The 15,639-nt window shown below is 34.4% G+C and overlaps 1 protein-coding gene across 6 annotated transcripts in view; it reads right to left on the bottom strand.

Annotated features, from left to right (window-relative positions):
* The window catches only part of LOC145318684 (ribosomal protein S6 kinase-like 1), a 91,403-nt gene that overhangs the window by 7,063 nt on the left and 68,701 nt on the right, over nucleotides 1–15,639 (bottom strand). For 5 of the 6 annotated variants that reach the window (XM_080160124.1, XM_080160126.1, XM_080160125.1 and 2 more), the window contains 7 exons: nucleotides 15,447–15,540; nucleotides 9,973–10,066; nucleotides 9,353–9,427; nucleotides 8,532–8,591; nucleotides 2,438–2,612; nucleotides 1,899–1,978; nucleotides 243–806 (listed from right to left, as the gene is read on the bottom strand). In XM_080160124.1, the coding sequence (XP_080016250.1) occupies nucleotides 693–806; nucleotides 1,899–1,978; nucleotides 2,438–2,612; nucleotides 8,532–8,591; nucleotides 9,353–9,427; nucleotides 9,973–10,066; nucleotides 15,447–15,540 (692 nt within the window). In that variant the 3' untranslated portion in view covers nucleotides 243–692. The remainder of the gene's footprint in view (nucleotides 1–242; nucleotides 807–1,898; nucleotides 1,979–2,437; nucleotides 2,613–8,531; nucleotides 8,592–9,352; nucleotides 9,428–9,972; nucleotides 10,067–15,446; nucleotides 15,541–15,639) is intronic. The other variant, XM_080160127.1, reaches the window with a different exon arrangement.

The raw sequence follows: 15,639 nt of genomic DNA, 5'->3' as shown, positions 1-15,639 counted from the left end.
GTATGCCACTTTAAAATTAGCAGCCACCGCTTTGAGCAGCTTAGAGAAGCAACTTAAAGCCGCAGACACACTCAGTCGCAGCAGCAAAATTTGAATGGTCGTAAACAAATCGGCCAAGTCCTAATTTTAACTAAGAGAATAAAATGTTACTATGGAAAAGTATATATTTTCCTATAAACTACTTTTATTTAGAAAAAAAACGTCAATATCTTATTAAAGGAATCCTTATAAAAAAATTCTACCAAATAAAAAAATAGTACGTGACAAAAAGTAAAATAACATAAATACATAACAATATAGGAAAACAGATTTAAACATGAAAAATATTAATTTTTATAAAATGTTATTTTTGATTATCTTAGCAAGTCTTCAAATTTAAAGAATAATACTTAACATTTACATAGTTTTTACTTAATCTAATATTTAAAAAATAATATTCATTATAAATTAAATTTAATAAAACAAGGATAAAAACATTCGTTAAGCAAAGCTCTAAAATCAGAAAAAAGGTCAAACGAACAATAACTTGTAGAGTTTAAGGACTTAATAAGCAGATCATTAATGTGCAAGTTTAAACTAAATTGTAAATTATCAGAAAATTTTGATGATCTTTCTGTGCATAATATTGTTGTCCTTGTTTTCATAATTCTTTGTAATGGCTCGGCTGTGCTTCTTAGGATATATCCTCCTTGTTAAAGCTTGTCTGTGAACATATTTTGTTCCCAGTCGAAATTGTTGAAATATTTGTGTGTCCTGATGTCCATGTGTCCAGTGCTGGAGGCTCCCAGCCGCCTCTCAGGGTTTACCTGGAACAAAATCCAGGGGTGTATAATATATTCTTTAGGTTGTTGACAATATAATGCTAAACTAAACCACGCGGTGCGGGCGTGATTTAAATGTGTACTATACTCATTTTCTTAATCTCAATTTAGGTTTTTTTTATAATTGCAACGTAGTTATAAGACTTTGGGTAGCAATATAATGAGACGTTGGGTATCCCTCTAACTGAACCGATTTTGGATTAGTCAACGGATCTAAATTTGTCTCGGTCAGGATATATATTAGACACCTTAAAAGCCTAAATCGGCCAAGGAATAGCCGAGTACGATATTTTTAAACTCAAAAAATCAAAAAAAAGATATAAATGAGTGATTGCTTCTTTCTCTTTTTATCGACAGACGCACTTGAATAAATTATTTTCAAAATGAATTATATGTATTTCCCGTTTGAACGTCAGCTTATGTGTAAATTTGGTGAGCTACATTATTGAGTAGCATTATTAAGTTTTGATGGAAGAATTTTGTAATGAAGGGAAAGTGGGGAAGAGAATAAGGGATGGGCTAGAACCGGTTAGCATAAAGACAAAAGTTCTTGACTCTAGACTAAACTAAACCATTCTGCATGGGATCCACAGCTTAATCGAGGGGGGGGGGGGGGGGGGGGTTAATAAAAAATTTCTCCTTGGGGAAAAAACTAGAAAATATGTGGGAGGGTAAAAAAATGAATAAAATAAAGGGTACATTTTTCCATTTCCCCCCATACTTGGGGAAAAAACTAGGGGGGAAGGGGTAATAAAATTTTTGCTTCAGGGGAAAAAAATTATTCTTGTGAAGAATATACACCCCTGACACAATCTTATAACAAATAAAAAATAACTTTGGGTAGCAGTATAATAAACATCTTTACGCGGATATTAAAATGAAAAATTATAAGCTTAAAACCAGTTTTGTTGCCTTCGAATGATTAAAGGCCCTGGTATTAATTTTATGTTTTTTATCTTAATATTCGTGGCAAATTTCTGTAATACGATGATGTACATGATTTTTTAGTATGGCTGAGAAGCGATTCTAATCCAGAGGATATTAATCGGTTTCGAAGCCACACTGGATAATGCATACCTCCAAAAAGGAAGAAACAAACTGGATGGCATCTTTTGACACATAGCTGGGAAACGAGATTGGGATTGTGCTGTCTAAACCTAATAAAAAGGATTTTTAAAAGCGAAGCTTTTCTATAATTAGGGTCGGTCCGTAAGTACGTCCATAATGGATAGCTTTTTTCGTTAATTTATGCATGTTAGAATTGTCCCATCAATTTCCAACTTTGCATGATGATTCCTGTAGTAGTTAGGTTCGATTTAGAAAGTGTAGCAACTCTATAATCGTTACCAAAATGTCCGTGCGTCCATTTTAAACATGTTGATTTTTAACTTCTTAAACAAAAATTTTTTTTGTGATATAATCATCCAATTGATCTTTATTTTACCGATTTCTCTTGAGAGGGTGGTGGTAACCTCTCCAATGGCTACAATCCTTCCCAGGACCTATGAGAGGCTATCCTGTAAAGCGAGATCCTTTGGTACAAATAGACAGACAGACAAACAGACATCCTGTTACTTTAATATAAGGGTATGTTATGTGACTGGCTCGTGCTCTACCTGAAGGTATAAGACTGCTGGGGCCTTCACCAGTGTACAACAACAACAAAATAGCGCCAAAACTCCACCAATCAGCTGATCGACTGATCTCCATGGGCGAGAGAACTTCAGGAGCGATGAAACGGCCTCTGACGGCGTTGCTTGACAATGTTCTCTCCACGCTTACCCATTCACACTTAAAAAGAGAAAAGAAAAGTAAAGTATTGTACAGCTTATAATATTTCCCAAAAAAAACAAACTGACTTTTTAGTATTGTTTTAGAGTTGGTACACTGTAACCTATTATAGGAACCACCATAGCATTTTTTAAATCCATTATAAGAAAGCGTCAAATAGGTCCTGGGATGGATTTAGTCATTTTATTTTTATCAAGCCTTAGGATGGTTTAAAGCTATTTTCTTCCCTACCTATATTGAATATGGAGCCCCTAGATGCTAGGGGCGCAGATAATAGTTTTCAATAATGTGAAATTTTTTTTAATAATAGGGAGAGTGGGTACTGTGGCCAATTCATCAATTTAATCGATTTTACTTTTTACTTAAAGCTTTCTAGTTTTGTACAGAAATCTTCATTTTAAGGAACCCTGCAAGAAATCAACGCTTTAGCTGCTGAAAGACTGCCACAAGTAGAAACACTACCCCAAATTTGATGCTTTCATCTTCAATGACAAAAAAAAGTTATAGGCATTTCAAAATGACAATTTAGGTAAATGAAAATTTTGAAAGATTTCCATTGCTCATGCTTGAAATTTCAATATTAGATTACGTTGCCTCGACAAAATTATAAGCTTATCTTCATCAGAAACTTAGGTTGCCTTTAACTGATTACATGTAAAAAAAACACCACTTTTCATAGTCAAAATCTCTGAACAAAAATCGGCTTTCCTTTGCGTTTGTAAGCGGAAAATCATAGCGGGATAAAATGAGACTAATACAAGCTCAGCTATGATTGGTTGTTGAGCTGATTCGGAACCTCTGATTGGTTGGAAAAACTACAGTGCTCTTGGTACAACGCACAGTTAATTTAAAGGGGGAGGGGGGGGGGGGGGGTAATGCAACCATCTCGTAATCAATGTGTAAATGACACTTAGAATTCGAATTTTGATGTGAAATTTTGCATGAGTAATCCTTGGTAGGTCTATTTTCCCTAAATTGAACAAAAAGTTGAAAAAGTAACAGCTAACAGCTCAGCAGTTTGGCCTTTTTTTTGCTATTTTTAGGGTAAATCTGTCATAAATTACATAGGAATCAATTTTTTGAAACATATTTTTGCTTTAAATCATGTAAAATGATACAAAAAAACACATTTTTTAGATTTCTAGTATCAGCTACTACCAGCTAGAACCATTTGAAAACGTTTTGGAGCGACAAAGAGTATTATGTGGAGATAGGTTTCCTGATGGATTTGCCTTGAAAATAGCCCAAAAATGTAAATTTCAGATCAAAATTTGAATTCTAAGCACATTTACACATTGATTAAAAGATGGTTGCATTAAAAACCTCCCACTTATTTGAATGATTTTGACTATGAAAATGGGTGTTTTATTGCAAAAATTATAATTAGTTACTGGTTACCTAACTTTTTGCTGAAATTAAGCTTATAACGTTATTTCTAGGCGGCATAATTTAATTATAATTTTCTAACATGTCTAAACTTTCAAAATTTTCATGTAATTATAATGTAATTTTGAAATGCTTAAAACTTTTTTGTTATTGCAACAAAGGCTTCAAATTTGGGGTATAGGGTCTACTTTTGGCAGTCTTTCAGCAGTTAAATTGGTGTATTTCTTGCAGGCTTCCTTTAATGCAATTAAAATCTTTGAATAGGTTTCGTGATCACAAAACTTATCCGTCATTTTTGCACAAATAAATTCATTTAGCAAGATGACAAATTAGATTTGATAAATTTCAGGGATCTTAAGGAATAAGACCTTGGCCAATATATTGATGTACATCCCTAATGATGAAAGACAAAATTACCCCTTCTGTAGATTATATTTAGTGGTTGAAACTTAATAAGCCAACTAATCAAAATTAAATAAACGTTCCCAAATGAATAAGAAAATGTAATTATAAAACTTTAAGGACTAGTGTATTCAACAGCCCAATGTCCTTTCCCTTCCCTGATAAATGTGCTTTCAATGTACCCAGGTTGGTATTAATAATAAAGTTTTTGAGTAAAATTACAGTTCAATTACAATCTTATGCCTTCTTAAACCATGTGTGATACTAACAAAAAAAAACATTTTAGGAACCAACTTTCGTGAAAATAAAGTTGTTGATACATTAGAGTAAGGGGTTAAATAACTGTATGTCCCCACCCCGAGGATCCTGTGCCAACTTTGAATTGGGTCTTTGAAAACAAAGCAACATGTTGGAGGGGGGAGGGGGTAAAATGTTTGACACCCCTCTTAAATTGAAAAAATTAACTTTTTTTTTGCTTGACACCCCTTGATTGAATTAGGGGGTGTAGACTTTTGGAGACCTAGGTGGTGTATCTTTCCAAAAGACCAACTCTACAAACAACCAACGACTACAAAAGACCAACTAGTCGGTTCTACAAAAGACCAACACCTACAAAAGACCAACACTACAAAAGACCAACGCCTACAAAAAAACGTAGAGCTGGAAGGTCTATAGCTGCAAATGGTGTACCTGACCTGCCTAACCGCGGGCGCTCGGCCCCCTAGCCTATAACCTAACCTAACCTATGTTAGCCCCAGGACATTTATTTAAGAAAAATATCCTCAACTGTTAATTCATCCCTGTTCCTTATCCCTCTAAAGGCTAGGCACAAAGCCGCTAGTTAACATTAAGTGTCTAGATATATACATATAACTCAAGGAGTAAGGGAGGGGACAATGGATCCAATATTTAATTTTTAAGAGTCTCAGACTTTGGGTACTGGCTTAAAGGTAATGTGTATTGTGTATTAAACAATCTAAGAAACCCTTGAATTTAGGTAGCAGTTAAAAATATATGAGAAGGGTTGACGAAGTTCTAAACACGATTTTTCTAGTGATTAATTATAGAATGTTTACTACATTGTGATGTATTGGTAATTTAATTTTCAAGTAAATGATTTTTTTCTTAGAACTAATTTTGTTCTAAATTATATTACCATGATCCCTTTACAATTTTGGTCAAAGTTGCTAGATAAATCTGGTTTTCATTGCTTTTCAGTGGAAACTCTTAAATTGAATTAATTGCCCATTGTCCCCTCCCTTACTCCCTGCATATAACTATAATATTTGGATTGCAGGGATCTAAAGGAATAAGACAATAGCTGATAAATTGATGTACATTCCAAATTTTGCTACACATAATTACCCCTTGTGTAGTTTACAATCAGTGGTTAAAACGTTTGGACACTAAACTTAAGGAACTAACTATTAAAATTCAATAAAAGTCTCAAAGATTTAAGTCAACAAATAAGAAAATTTTTGGGACTTTGCAGTAAACAACCCAAAGTCCCCTCCCTCCCTGCTAAATATCTTTTAACTTACATTTTAATCAGACCATAATATTTGGATTGACTCATTTGTTTGCACCAAAACCATAGAAAAGAATTTATAATAAAGTAACAGGATGTCTGTTTGTGTGTTTGTATGTTTGTACCAATATATATCGCTAACCGCTCACCCGATCAGGTTCTCCTTTACAGGGTAGCTTCCCCTAGGTCATGTGAAGGTTTTTAATAATTTAGGGGGAGGATACCACCACCCTTCCAAGAGAAATAACCACCCCTTCAAAAAAAATTTAATTATTTCTTTAAAATTGAAACTGGGGAGGAGCACTCCCAAAAGAGATTTACCCCCCCCCCCCCGAATTCAACTCCCTCCTTCCCAAGTGCCCCTAGAGGCCTCTAGGGGGCGTAACCGCTAGTAAATATAGAAAGTACCTAATTAGTTCAAGAAATTAGTCAGAGTCTTAAAAGTTTAGAGGCAAATAACCACTAATATACTGCTTCTAATTGAGGAATTGGTATTTTCGCTAACAGCTAGTCCGATATGGTTCTTCTTTACAGTGAAGCTTCATAAAAGCCCAGGAAAGTTTTATAACTGTTTTAAGGTAGCGTTACCCCCCCCCCCCCCTACTAAGGAAAATCGTCACCCTAGGGGCGTGGCCGTAAATTTGATGTAATTTGCTGTAGGTATCTTTACAGCTAGTCAGATAAGGTTCTTCTTTACAGTGAAGCTTCATAAAAGCCCAAGGAAGTTTTATAACTGTTTTAAGGTAATTTTACCCCCCCCCCCCCTATACTAAGGAAAATCGTCACCCTAGGGGCGTGGCCGCAAGTATGATATAATTTGCTGTAGGTATCTTTACAGCTACTCCGATAAGGTTCTTCTTTACAGGGAAGCTTCATTTAACCCCAGGGAAGTTTTATAACAGTTTTAAGGTAGAGTTACCCACCCCCCTTACTCAGGAAAATCACCCTTAGGGGCGTGGCAACAGAAATCACAATAGCAAATCTAACGGGATAAGACAATGGCCGATAAATTGATGTACGTCCCTAATGATGAAACACAAAATTACATATTTGTAGATAACAATTAGTGGTTGAAACGTTTGGACACTCAACTCAATTAACCAGCCAATCAAAATTCGATGAAAGTCCCCTCTACCTGGGTCTATATACTGTAGTAATAATTCGCAAAAAGTCCTTTTGGCAGGTGCGTGTAAACACAATTTGGCGAGATGATGACTTGTGCAAAAATTGGCAACGTTTATATTAATCAGACTAGAACAATAATGTGTAAAAGTAGCGCAGCCATAACAAGATATTGACAATTTGGTTATGTTCATATTAAGCACATCAGTTTTGGTGGGAGAGGCGAGGGGGGCGGGGGACAGGACTTATGATAGGAGAACGATATCGGTTAGGTAGTTAGCGAGATCCTTCGGTTCTAACAGACAAACAGGAAGAATCCCTTTTACTTTTAAATAGAGATGTAAAAAGGTATCACTAAACACAAAACCGATATAATATTCCTTTACAGTGCCCCCCCCCCCCCTCCCTCCAAAAAACAACAACAACATTGTTTCATTTTTCTTTTTAAAACTAAAATCGAAAGTGGGGAAGAATTATCCCCCCCCCCCTTCCTTCCACCCATAGGTGTTTTGTGGTGTATCCACTAAGTTTAAGTATAATAGACAATTTTGTCAGCAATTTTGTCCAGAAAAAGTAAAAAACTAACAAACTATGAAAAAAGCTAATTAGCGATATATTTCCAACAAAGTTTTTTTTTCTATTTTCAAAATTAACTTTCTTTAACTTTGAAGGATCCGTAACTAAAATATTTGTTAAAGTTCGTTTACCAGTCTGATATGCTGGGCTTTGCTTATATGGACGTTATTGTCCTTGTTTTAAAACATAGCTTACTAGCGGCTTCGCCCCAGTGTCCCCCCCCCCCCCAAGAAATAGTTAAAACCATCACAGATCCAGTATGTAAATTCCCTGAAGAGTAGAGCCCAATCAGTTCAGTGTTTACTGAGCTCTTAAGATTTAGACAGACAGACAGACGAACGGACAGACAGACATCGTTCTACTTTGTATTTTAGATAATAGTAAATAAAAACAGAGGAGAAAAATAATGTATTGAGAAGCTACGCTGCAAAGTTTGTCCGCAGGGGCCAAAGAAAATGATTTAGCAAGAACAGTGCAGACAGAGTGTGTACACCACCACCAGGGAGGGAGGGGACATTGCGCTGTTTAGTACACTTGTCCCCAAAGTTTAATAATAACGTTTGCTTAACAACTTTGGAGACTTGAATTTTGATTGTTTGGTCCATTAAGTTGAGTAATAGTATCCAAAAGTTTCAATTGCAAATTAAGATCTACATAAGAGATATTATTGTGCATCATCATTGGGGATGTTATGTACATCAATTCATTGGCCAGAGCGAGGGGAAACAATACATTTAATGTCAATTATGATTATTTGATAACAGAAAAGATAGCGACAATACAAAAATAGTTATTTATCGTATCGTATAATACAATACGATACTTGATTTATCAGTATGGCTCCAAACCGGTAATAATCCAGCGGATATTAATCGGTTTGGAATCTATACTGGATTATGCATTACCTGATATGATAATTTAATGTGGCCTGAGTCATCCAACAGAACGTTGTCAGGGTTCAAATCCTTAACAACAAATAGTTATAACAAGAAAAAATATTTCTATGTTATAATCTAGCAGACACATTGGTAATACCTTTTATATAATTAGGGTAGGTACGTCGGGCCGTATCTAAGCTCTTGTTAGGCATGATAGAATTATCCTTTCAATTTCAAACTTGGTATGAAATCATATTATTCTTTGTAAGTTTGTCAATTCTTATTTGTCTATCTGATTTTTTAAGCTTAGCTTTTTAGATATTGTAATCCTTGTTCAATTTGAACATTGTAAATAATACGGTAGAACAAACGAACATTAACTCTTGTAGTGTCAGAACTGAATAAGCAGAATATAATGTATAAAATCTAAACAATATTTGTTTAAAAACTACGTAATTAAGATATACTGTTTAAGGACATACTTACATTTTTAGGGCTTGATCATAGAGATGCTTAGCTTATAACATTTTACCTCGTTTTAATAGGAATCAGTATTCCAAAAATCAGATTAATAGAATAATAACAAACAAAAATTTTTTGTCAAAAAAAAGTAAAAAATCAGCATGTTTAAAACAGACATACGGACTTTCTGATTGCGATTATAGAGTTGCTTCGCTTTCTAGGTCGTACCTAATTGTAATATAGGAATCTTCGTGAAAAGTTGGAAACCTATAGGACAATTCTAACGTGTCTAAATTAACGAAAAGAGCAAACTGTGCCGGACAGACATACGTACGTATGGACGGACCCTAATTATAGAAAAACTTCACTTTTAAAAAGAAACATACCTTTATAATAATATCTCTATAATGGAGAGATGTTATTGCTTTCACCAGCTCAGCTGCCCACAGACGAATTATTCTTGGGATAAAGTTTTTCATTCTTATTCTGTAACTACAAAGGGAGGAGTAGGTTGCGCTAAAAATCCGTTGTGAGTTTTAAGTTATAAAATACACATATTTAGTGAATATTATCGTTCTACTACTATTTTTAAGCCTTAAAACTCACACCTTTACGAATTTTAAGCGCAACCTACTCCTCCCTTAGTCGGAAGATTTATCTATCTTCCATTTATCTTTCCCAATTAACTAATGAAACAGAAACGGTTTAAATTATTGGTTGAAAAGTTTGGACACTTCTAGTTTGTAGCAATCAATCAATATTTGGGTATCTTTTTTTATTTACAGCCCACTGCCCCCTTTCCCGCGGCCCAAAGTAGGGAAGGGTACCTTATGCGCGGACTCTAAAATTCTGGGTACTTTAATTGAATTTTAATTAGTTTGTTTCCAAAGAGCCAAATCTTTTTTTAACAATTTTAATCTATAGAAGGGTTAATTTTGTCCATTGTCTTATCCCTGAAGATCCCTGCCTTCTTTCCGGTAATTAAAAATAAATGAAAAATTTTCCTGTCAGGTAGCCCAGTTGTATCCTGCTGTAGACTGGAGTCTGGCAACCGTGGTAGCATCTCTGACAGTTTGCGCAGCTTTGGACTTCCACCTTCTTGGTATTACATATTATTTAAATTTAATCCTTTTATACACACTAGCGGAGACGCCTCTAGAATCTAGGGGCTTGACAAATAGCTTAAAACCATCCCTACACTTAAATCAGAAAATGAATTAACCTAAAACCATCTCAGGACCTATGTGAAGTTTACTTAAAATAGTTCAATGGTTAGTGAGATCTTAAGTTACAGACCAAAAAAAAACCTTACACATAGTAAAGCTGTTTTGTCTGTAGATAACAACTAAACCAATTGAGTTTTCCATGTCAGGGAAGCTTCACATACGTCCATTTAGATTCAATTCATGGTATGGTTTTAGGCTATTAGGTCCATCCTTTCCGTTCAATTACGATTAACCTAGATGCTAGAGGCACAGCCACCAGTTACTAACTCCTGAACCGATGGAGTTCTCATTTAAGCCAAATATAGATCATTGGGATGGTTTATTTTGATGATAGATTTGAGACTTGGGGGGGGGGGGGGGGGGGGTCTCACTTCAAAACTGCTTATTTTCGATTCTTTTTATTTATTTGGAATCTAAACATTATCAACGCTGATATTTTTTATGTTAATAGCCGCCTTTTATGAATTGTTAAGTTTCGTTTACATGGATCATTTCATGCTTATTTAAAAATGTATTATAATTTTTAATTATGCATTTGATTATCATTAACCAATCATTAGATTATGCACTTTGGTTCAGTAAAAAAAGAACAATTAAGACAAGTACTAGCGAAGCTTATTTAGCCAATTAGAGGGGCGTCGTAGCTCAGTGGTAACGCACTGAGTTACGGTGATGAGAGTTCGAGTTCAAGTCCCCATGTGGCAACTCGAATTCTCAGTTGAACATATTCACACAACTTCCCCTGGTTGTGTAAGAAGGAAGATTATTAAGTGGTTTGGATACTTAATAGTCACGTACATAATATCTGTACAACCCTTATCCCAAGCTCCTCTGCGGAGAGCGTCATTCATTACGGTGACTTAATTTGGGACACCTGCCATACTCGGCGAGGGTGAGGTAATAAAGAGTAGCTCCCTTGAGACAGCGGGTCAAGGCATAATGTACTTGGGCGTGGAGCTTGATAGCCCCAGTGGCTATACAAAAGTGTCTCGTCCTTCTCCATGACTACTTAGGTCCAAACACTAAGAAACTATGGCTACACACACACATTTATTTATATATATTAACAAAAAATGAAGTGTCTCAAAGTTCATTGGATTGTCTTAAGGGATAAGACAATGGAAAATAAACTGATGAACATCACCAATGATGACAAACAAAATTACCTCTTCTGTAACTTAAGATTAATGGTTGAAAGGTTTAAACACTGCAAATTTAAGCTAAACAATCCAGATTTAATAAAAGTACCTTGACTTTAAGCTACTTAATGTTTTTAAACTTTAATATTCGTGACTCTCATTATGAGTGGGATGATTTCTAAAGATGAAGCTGGAACATGGCATATTCTACTATAACAAACTGACATACAAACAGTGCTTGTAGAATACCTATTATATACTTACACTTTAAAAAAATTACATTTATTCAAATTTAGTTTCACTAAAATTCATAATGAATACGTTTTATAATTATGAAATTTTAGACTGAATATTGGGATATTAAAATATTTGCAACTACTCTATAAAGCAATGGATTTATTATTTATGGATCTATTACTTGGATCTTTCAAAAAATTATCATGTACTCTAATAAAGTGAAACTTGGGAGATACGAAGTTGGAAAGTGCCATATAATGTTTGACATCATAAAATTACGTCTTAAAAGGAAGGATGAGGGAAGAAGTGGGAAAGGAAACCCCTAATAAAAAGAGATAAATTTGAACGTTTTTTTTATGACGCCACACATGACACTTTCCGTATTGCTCTACTTTTGAGGCACCCTACTACTCAAAATTGCAATTATTAATGAAATAATATTAATGTTATATCCAGTAAAAGTCAGGGGTCTAAAGGGATAAGCCATTGGCTGATAAATTGTTGTACATCCCCAAAGACGATACACAAAATTACCTCTTCTGTGGATTACAATTCGAGGTTAAAACTTTTGTACACTCAATTTGATGAACCAATCAATCAAAATACTAAAAAAAGTACCCAAAAATGTTAAAGAGATTGTTATATGATAAATCTTTGTGGATTAGTGCAATAAACAGCCCAATGTCCCCTCCCTTTCGGAGTAAAAGTAATTTGATATTAACGAATAAATAATTTAAAATTAAATTTCTTGGCAAAACAATTTACATACGCATATTAAATGTCCCTTTCATGACAACGCCTCTTAAGGGGCGTTTCGTCGTATTTTCACCGTAGCTTTTGATAGATTATTTTAGGTTAGGTTAGGCAAATGGCCCCGCAGCGTGAAAATACAACGAAGCGCCACTTTATTAGTTATGGAATGTTACGTTATGTTAGGTTATATTGTGTACTTACTGGGTAGCCATGATGGATTTAAATCCACAGTTATAGGCCCCGGAGGATTAGGTCCCCCGCAGGGGTTAGTCATACTAAAACATATTTCAATTTATTTTAAAAACTGGAGAGGTTGTCAGTGCTCAAGCGACCCCTTGCGGGAGAGCATCTAATTTTGAGTTGACAATACAATTTCTCGTATTCATTCGAATCGGTGGATAGGAACCGGTTCTCATCCATACGAAAAAATAATATATCTAGCATCTTATTATATCAAGCTTTCTACAAATATAAAAATGTACAATCATAAGATTGAAACCAGTTTTTTAGCCCGTGCCTTCGGCACCTCGGGGCTAAAAGCTCGGAAAGCTGTTTATAATACGATGCGAGAAATAACTATGATTCAATTCGGAATTGGTGTTAAAATACCCACAGAAATTCTGAAAAAAAGTGAGATATATGATAATCACAATATTAAAGGACTTCATATCTACAGATTTTAATTAAAATAAATCATATATACATCTTTTCTTGGTTTTTGAGTTAATCAAACACTAAAATATAACTTTAATAAAAGAATATATTTAATTTAATAAAAAAATAGATTTTAAAAAAAAGAATATTTGTTGATATTTTGTTGTATTGAGATGATTATGTTAAAAATAGAGCAAACTCTAACGGTGATATTTTTTACTCTACTTAATACAAATTTTACACGTTCTCTCGAAAAAGAGAGAACATTTTCTCTCTTGAAAAAAGAGAGTTTCTTTATTCCTAGGAATTACTGTTTTCAAAGCGAGGCTTGCTATAATTAGGGTCTCCCCGTTCATCCGGGACGGTGAACTCTTTTCGTTAATTTAGTAAGATTAATAATTGTCCTATTGATTTCAAACTTTGAATGAAGATGATGATATAAAAGTTAGGTATAGTTTAGGAAGAGTAGCAGCTCTATGATTGTTGCCAAAAAAGTCCGTCCATTAAAAAAACATGCTGATTTTTTTACTTTTTCAAGAATAACTTTTTAAATTATATAGGGTGAGGCGGGGCATTACCGGTAATTTTTTTGGTTTTTTGAAAAAAAAATGGGGTAAATATTAATATTTTTAAATGGGACCAAGACCATTAGAAAGCTTACGGAAAGGACTATCAGGTCCTAATAGGACGTTATCCTAGGACTTTTAGAAGTTTGTCATAATTGGACTCAAAGAAATTACCGATAAATGCCCCACGGTGGGGCATTGTGGGTAACGTCTTTTCAACCTAAAAAAAATCGATAAAAAACGGCCAAACGGCCAGTCAAACATAAATAATCATAATTAGTATAGGTTATAGGGATTATCCACAAAAATTTTCATGAAGATCGGACTATTCCTTCTATGTCAAAAATCATTTTTTTTTAAAACGAGAAATTTCGATTTTTTTTTACAAAAATTTTCTTAAAAAATAAAATTTTAATTTTTTTATATAAAAAGACCTGTTCTATTCACTTTTTGGCCTAATTCTTAAAAAGCCCATATTGAATTTTAGATTTTACCAAAGAAAACCTGACAATTGATCTTAAAAATCGAATTTGAATTTTTTTTTCGACGTTACCGAAAAATATCCCGCGCGAACTTTGGTCATTTTTGAAAAAAATATTAACTCTACATTTAAGCTCTCAACGGATTTGGAAAGAGCGGGCAATTCTTAGTTCAAAAGGTTTTTACAGATCAGTTCTAGGTCTTACCAATTTTTGTGTAGGTCGATCTTTATACACCTAGGTGAAAAAAATTTTGAAGAAAAAAAATTTTCGTCCGACTTTGAGACCCAAAAAGTACCCTTAAAATTCATCTCACAAAAATTTCATTTTATACTTTTTTGTAGGCAATTTAATAAGAAACAAATTTGCTTTTATGTTTTTTTCTGTCAGTCGATTAGAACATGGAGAAAAATGTCATTTTATGAAGGTGGGTAAAAAATTACCGGTAATGCCCCTTACCGGTTAATGCCCCGCTTGACCCTAATTGTCCTAGTTATCTGATTTTCCATAGAATAAAAAAAGACTTATTTTTTGGAAGCGCCAAAAATAAAATAAGTCTTTTAAACAGCGTCGTGGAGCCGGAGCCGCCATATTTTGCTGGAGCCGGAGCTGGAGCCGTAATCTTCGTTAAAAACCGGCTCCGACTCCGTGTTAGCTAAAAACAGAGATTTTTTATTAATTTTAATTTGGTTACTCTGTTGTGTCGTGTGCAAACGCCCCTTTTAAGTTTTTTAAGTACGGTTTCAAAAAGTGTCACTTCCGCCTTTCCCTTTAGAGAATAATCATAGAAAAAATGGCCAAACAATATAAATAATGATTTTGGAGTTACTACGCTTTCTAAATCGTGCCCATTTGTTATAGGAATCAACATACAAAGTCTGAAATCGATTTCTGAAATGCTGATTCTTAGGAAAACAAAGTCAATGTTCATTTGTTCTACGGTTTCAGAGCTTTGCACTTATATATGGATGTTTGCATAATTTGCAAAAAAAAATTTGCTTAATATGAAATAAATTTTTTTCATCAATTAAATATAATTTTATAACATTCCAATTTTCTAACAAGGATGACAACATCCATAATAAACAAACTGAATTTAACTAAAACAATTTACGGTAATATCCTCTTAGAAATATTTTTTCAATTTTGAAAATTTGAGTACCCCCCCCCCTCCAGACAACGAACAACTCTGGCTGCAGCGCTCGGTTCCCTAGCCTGCCAAGCCGCAGCGCTCGGCCCCTTGCCTACCTAGCCGCAGCGCTCGGCTCCCTAGCCTATAACCTAACCTAACCTTTCTAAGAGGAGAACGCCCAATTTACTAACAACACGATTTAAAAACTGACGGACAAACCAAAGATAGACTGACAAACAAACAGACATTTAACTACTTCAGTATATCAAATTTTATTAAGAAAAATATGTTCCTGTAGATTTTTTAGAATTAGTTGGTGGATTTTTTGTCGGTTGGTCGGTTTCTTGCCGGGCACAGTCTTCGGTGACTTTTTGAAGGTTGGTACACTAACATACATGAATAATTTAATTCAGGTTATATAAAGTAATAAGGTTTTTTGTTTTCTTTAACCGCTGAACCGATTTGATTCTCCTTTACAGTGGAGCTG

The sequence above is a fragment of the Acartia tonsa genome, chromosome 5 (assembly GCF_053477335.1).
Source record: "Acartia tonsa isolate MP-2025a chromosome 5, ASM5347733v1, whole genome shotgun sequence".
Taxonomy (NCBI): Eukaryota; Metazoa; Arthropoda; class Copepoda; order Calanoida; family Acartiidae; genus Acartia; species Acartia tonsa.
The sequence above is the reverse complement of the archived record's forward strand: the minus strand, read 5'-3'. Positions and strand labels throughout refer to the sequence as shown.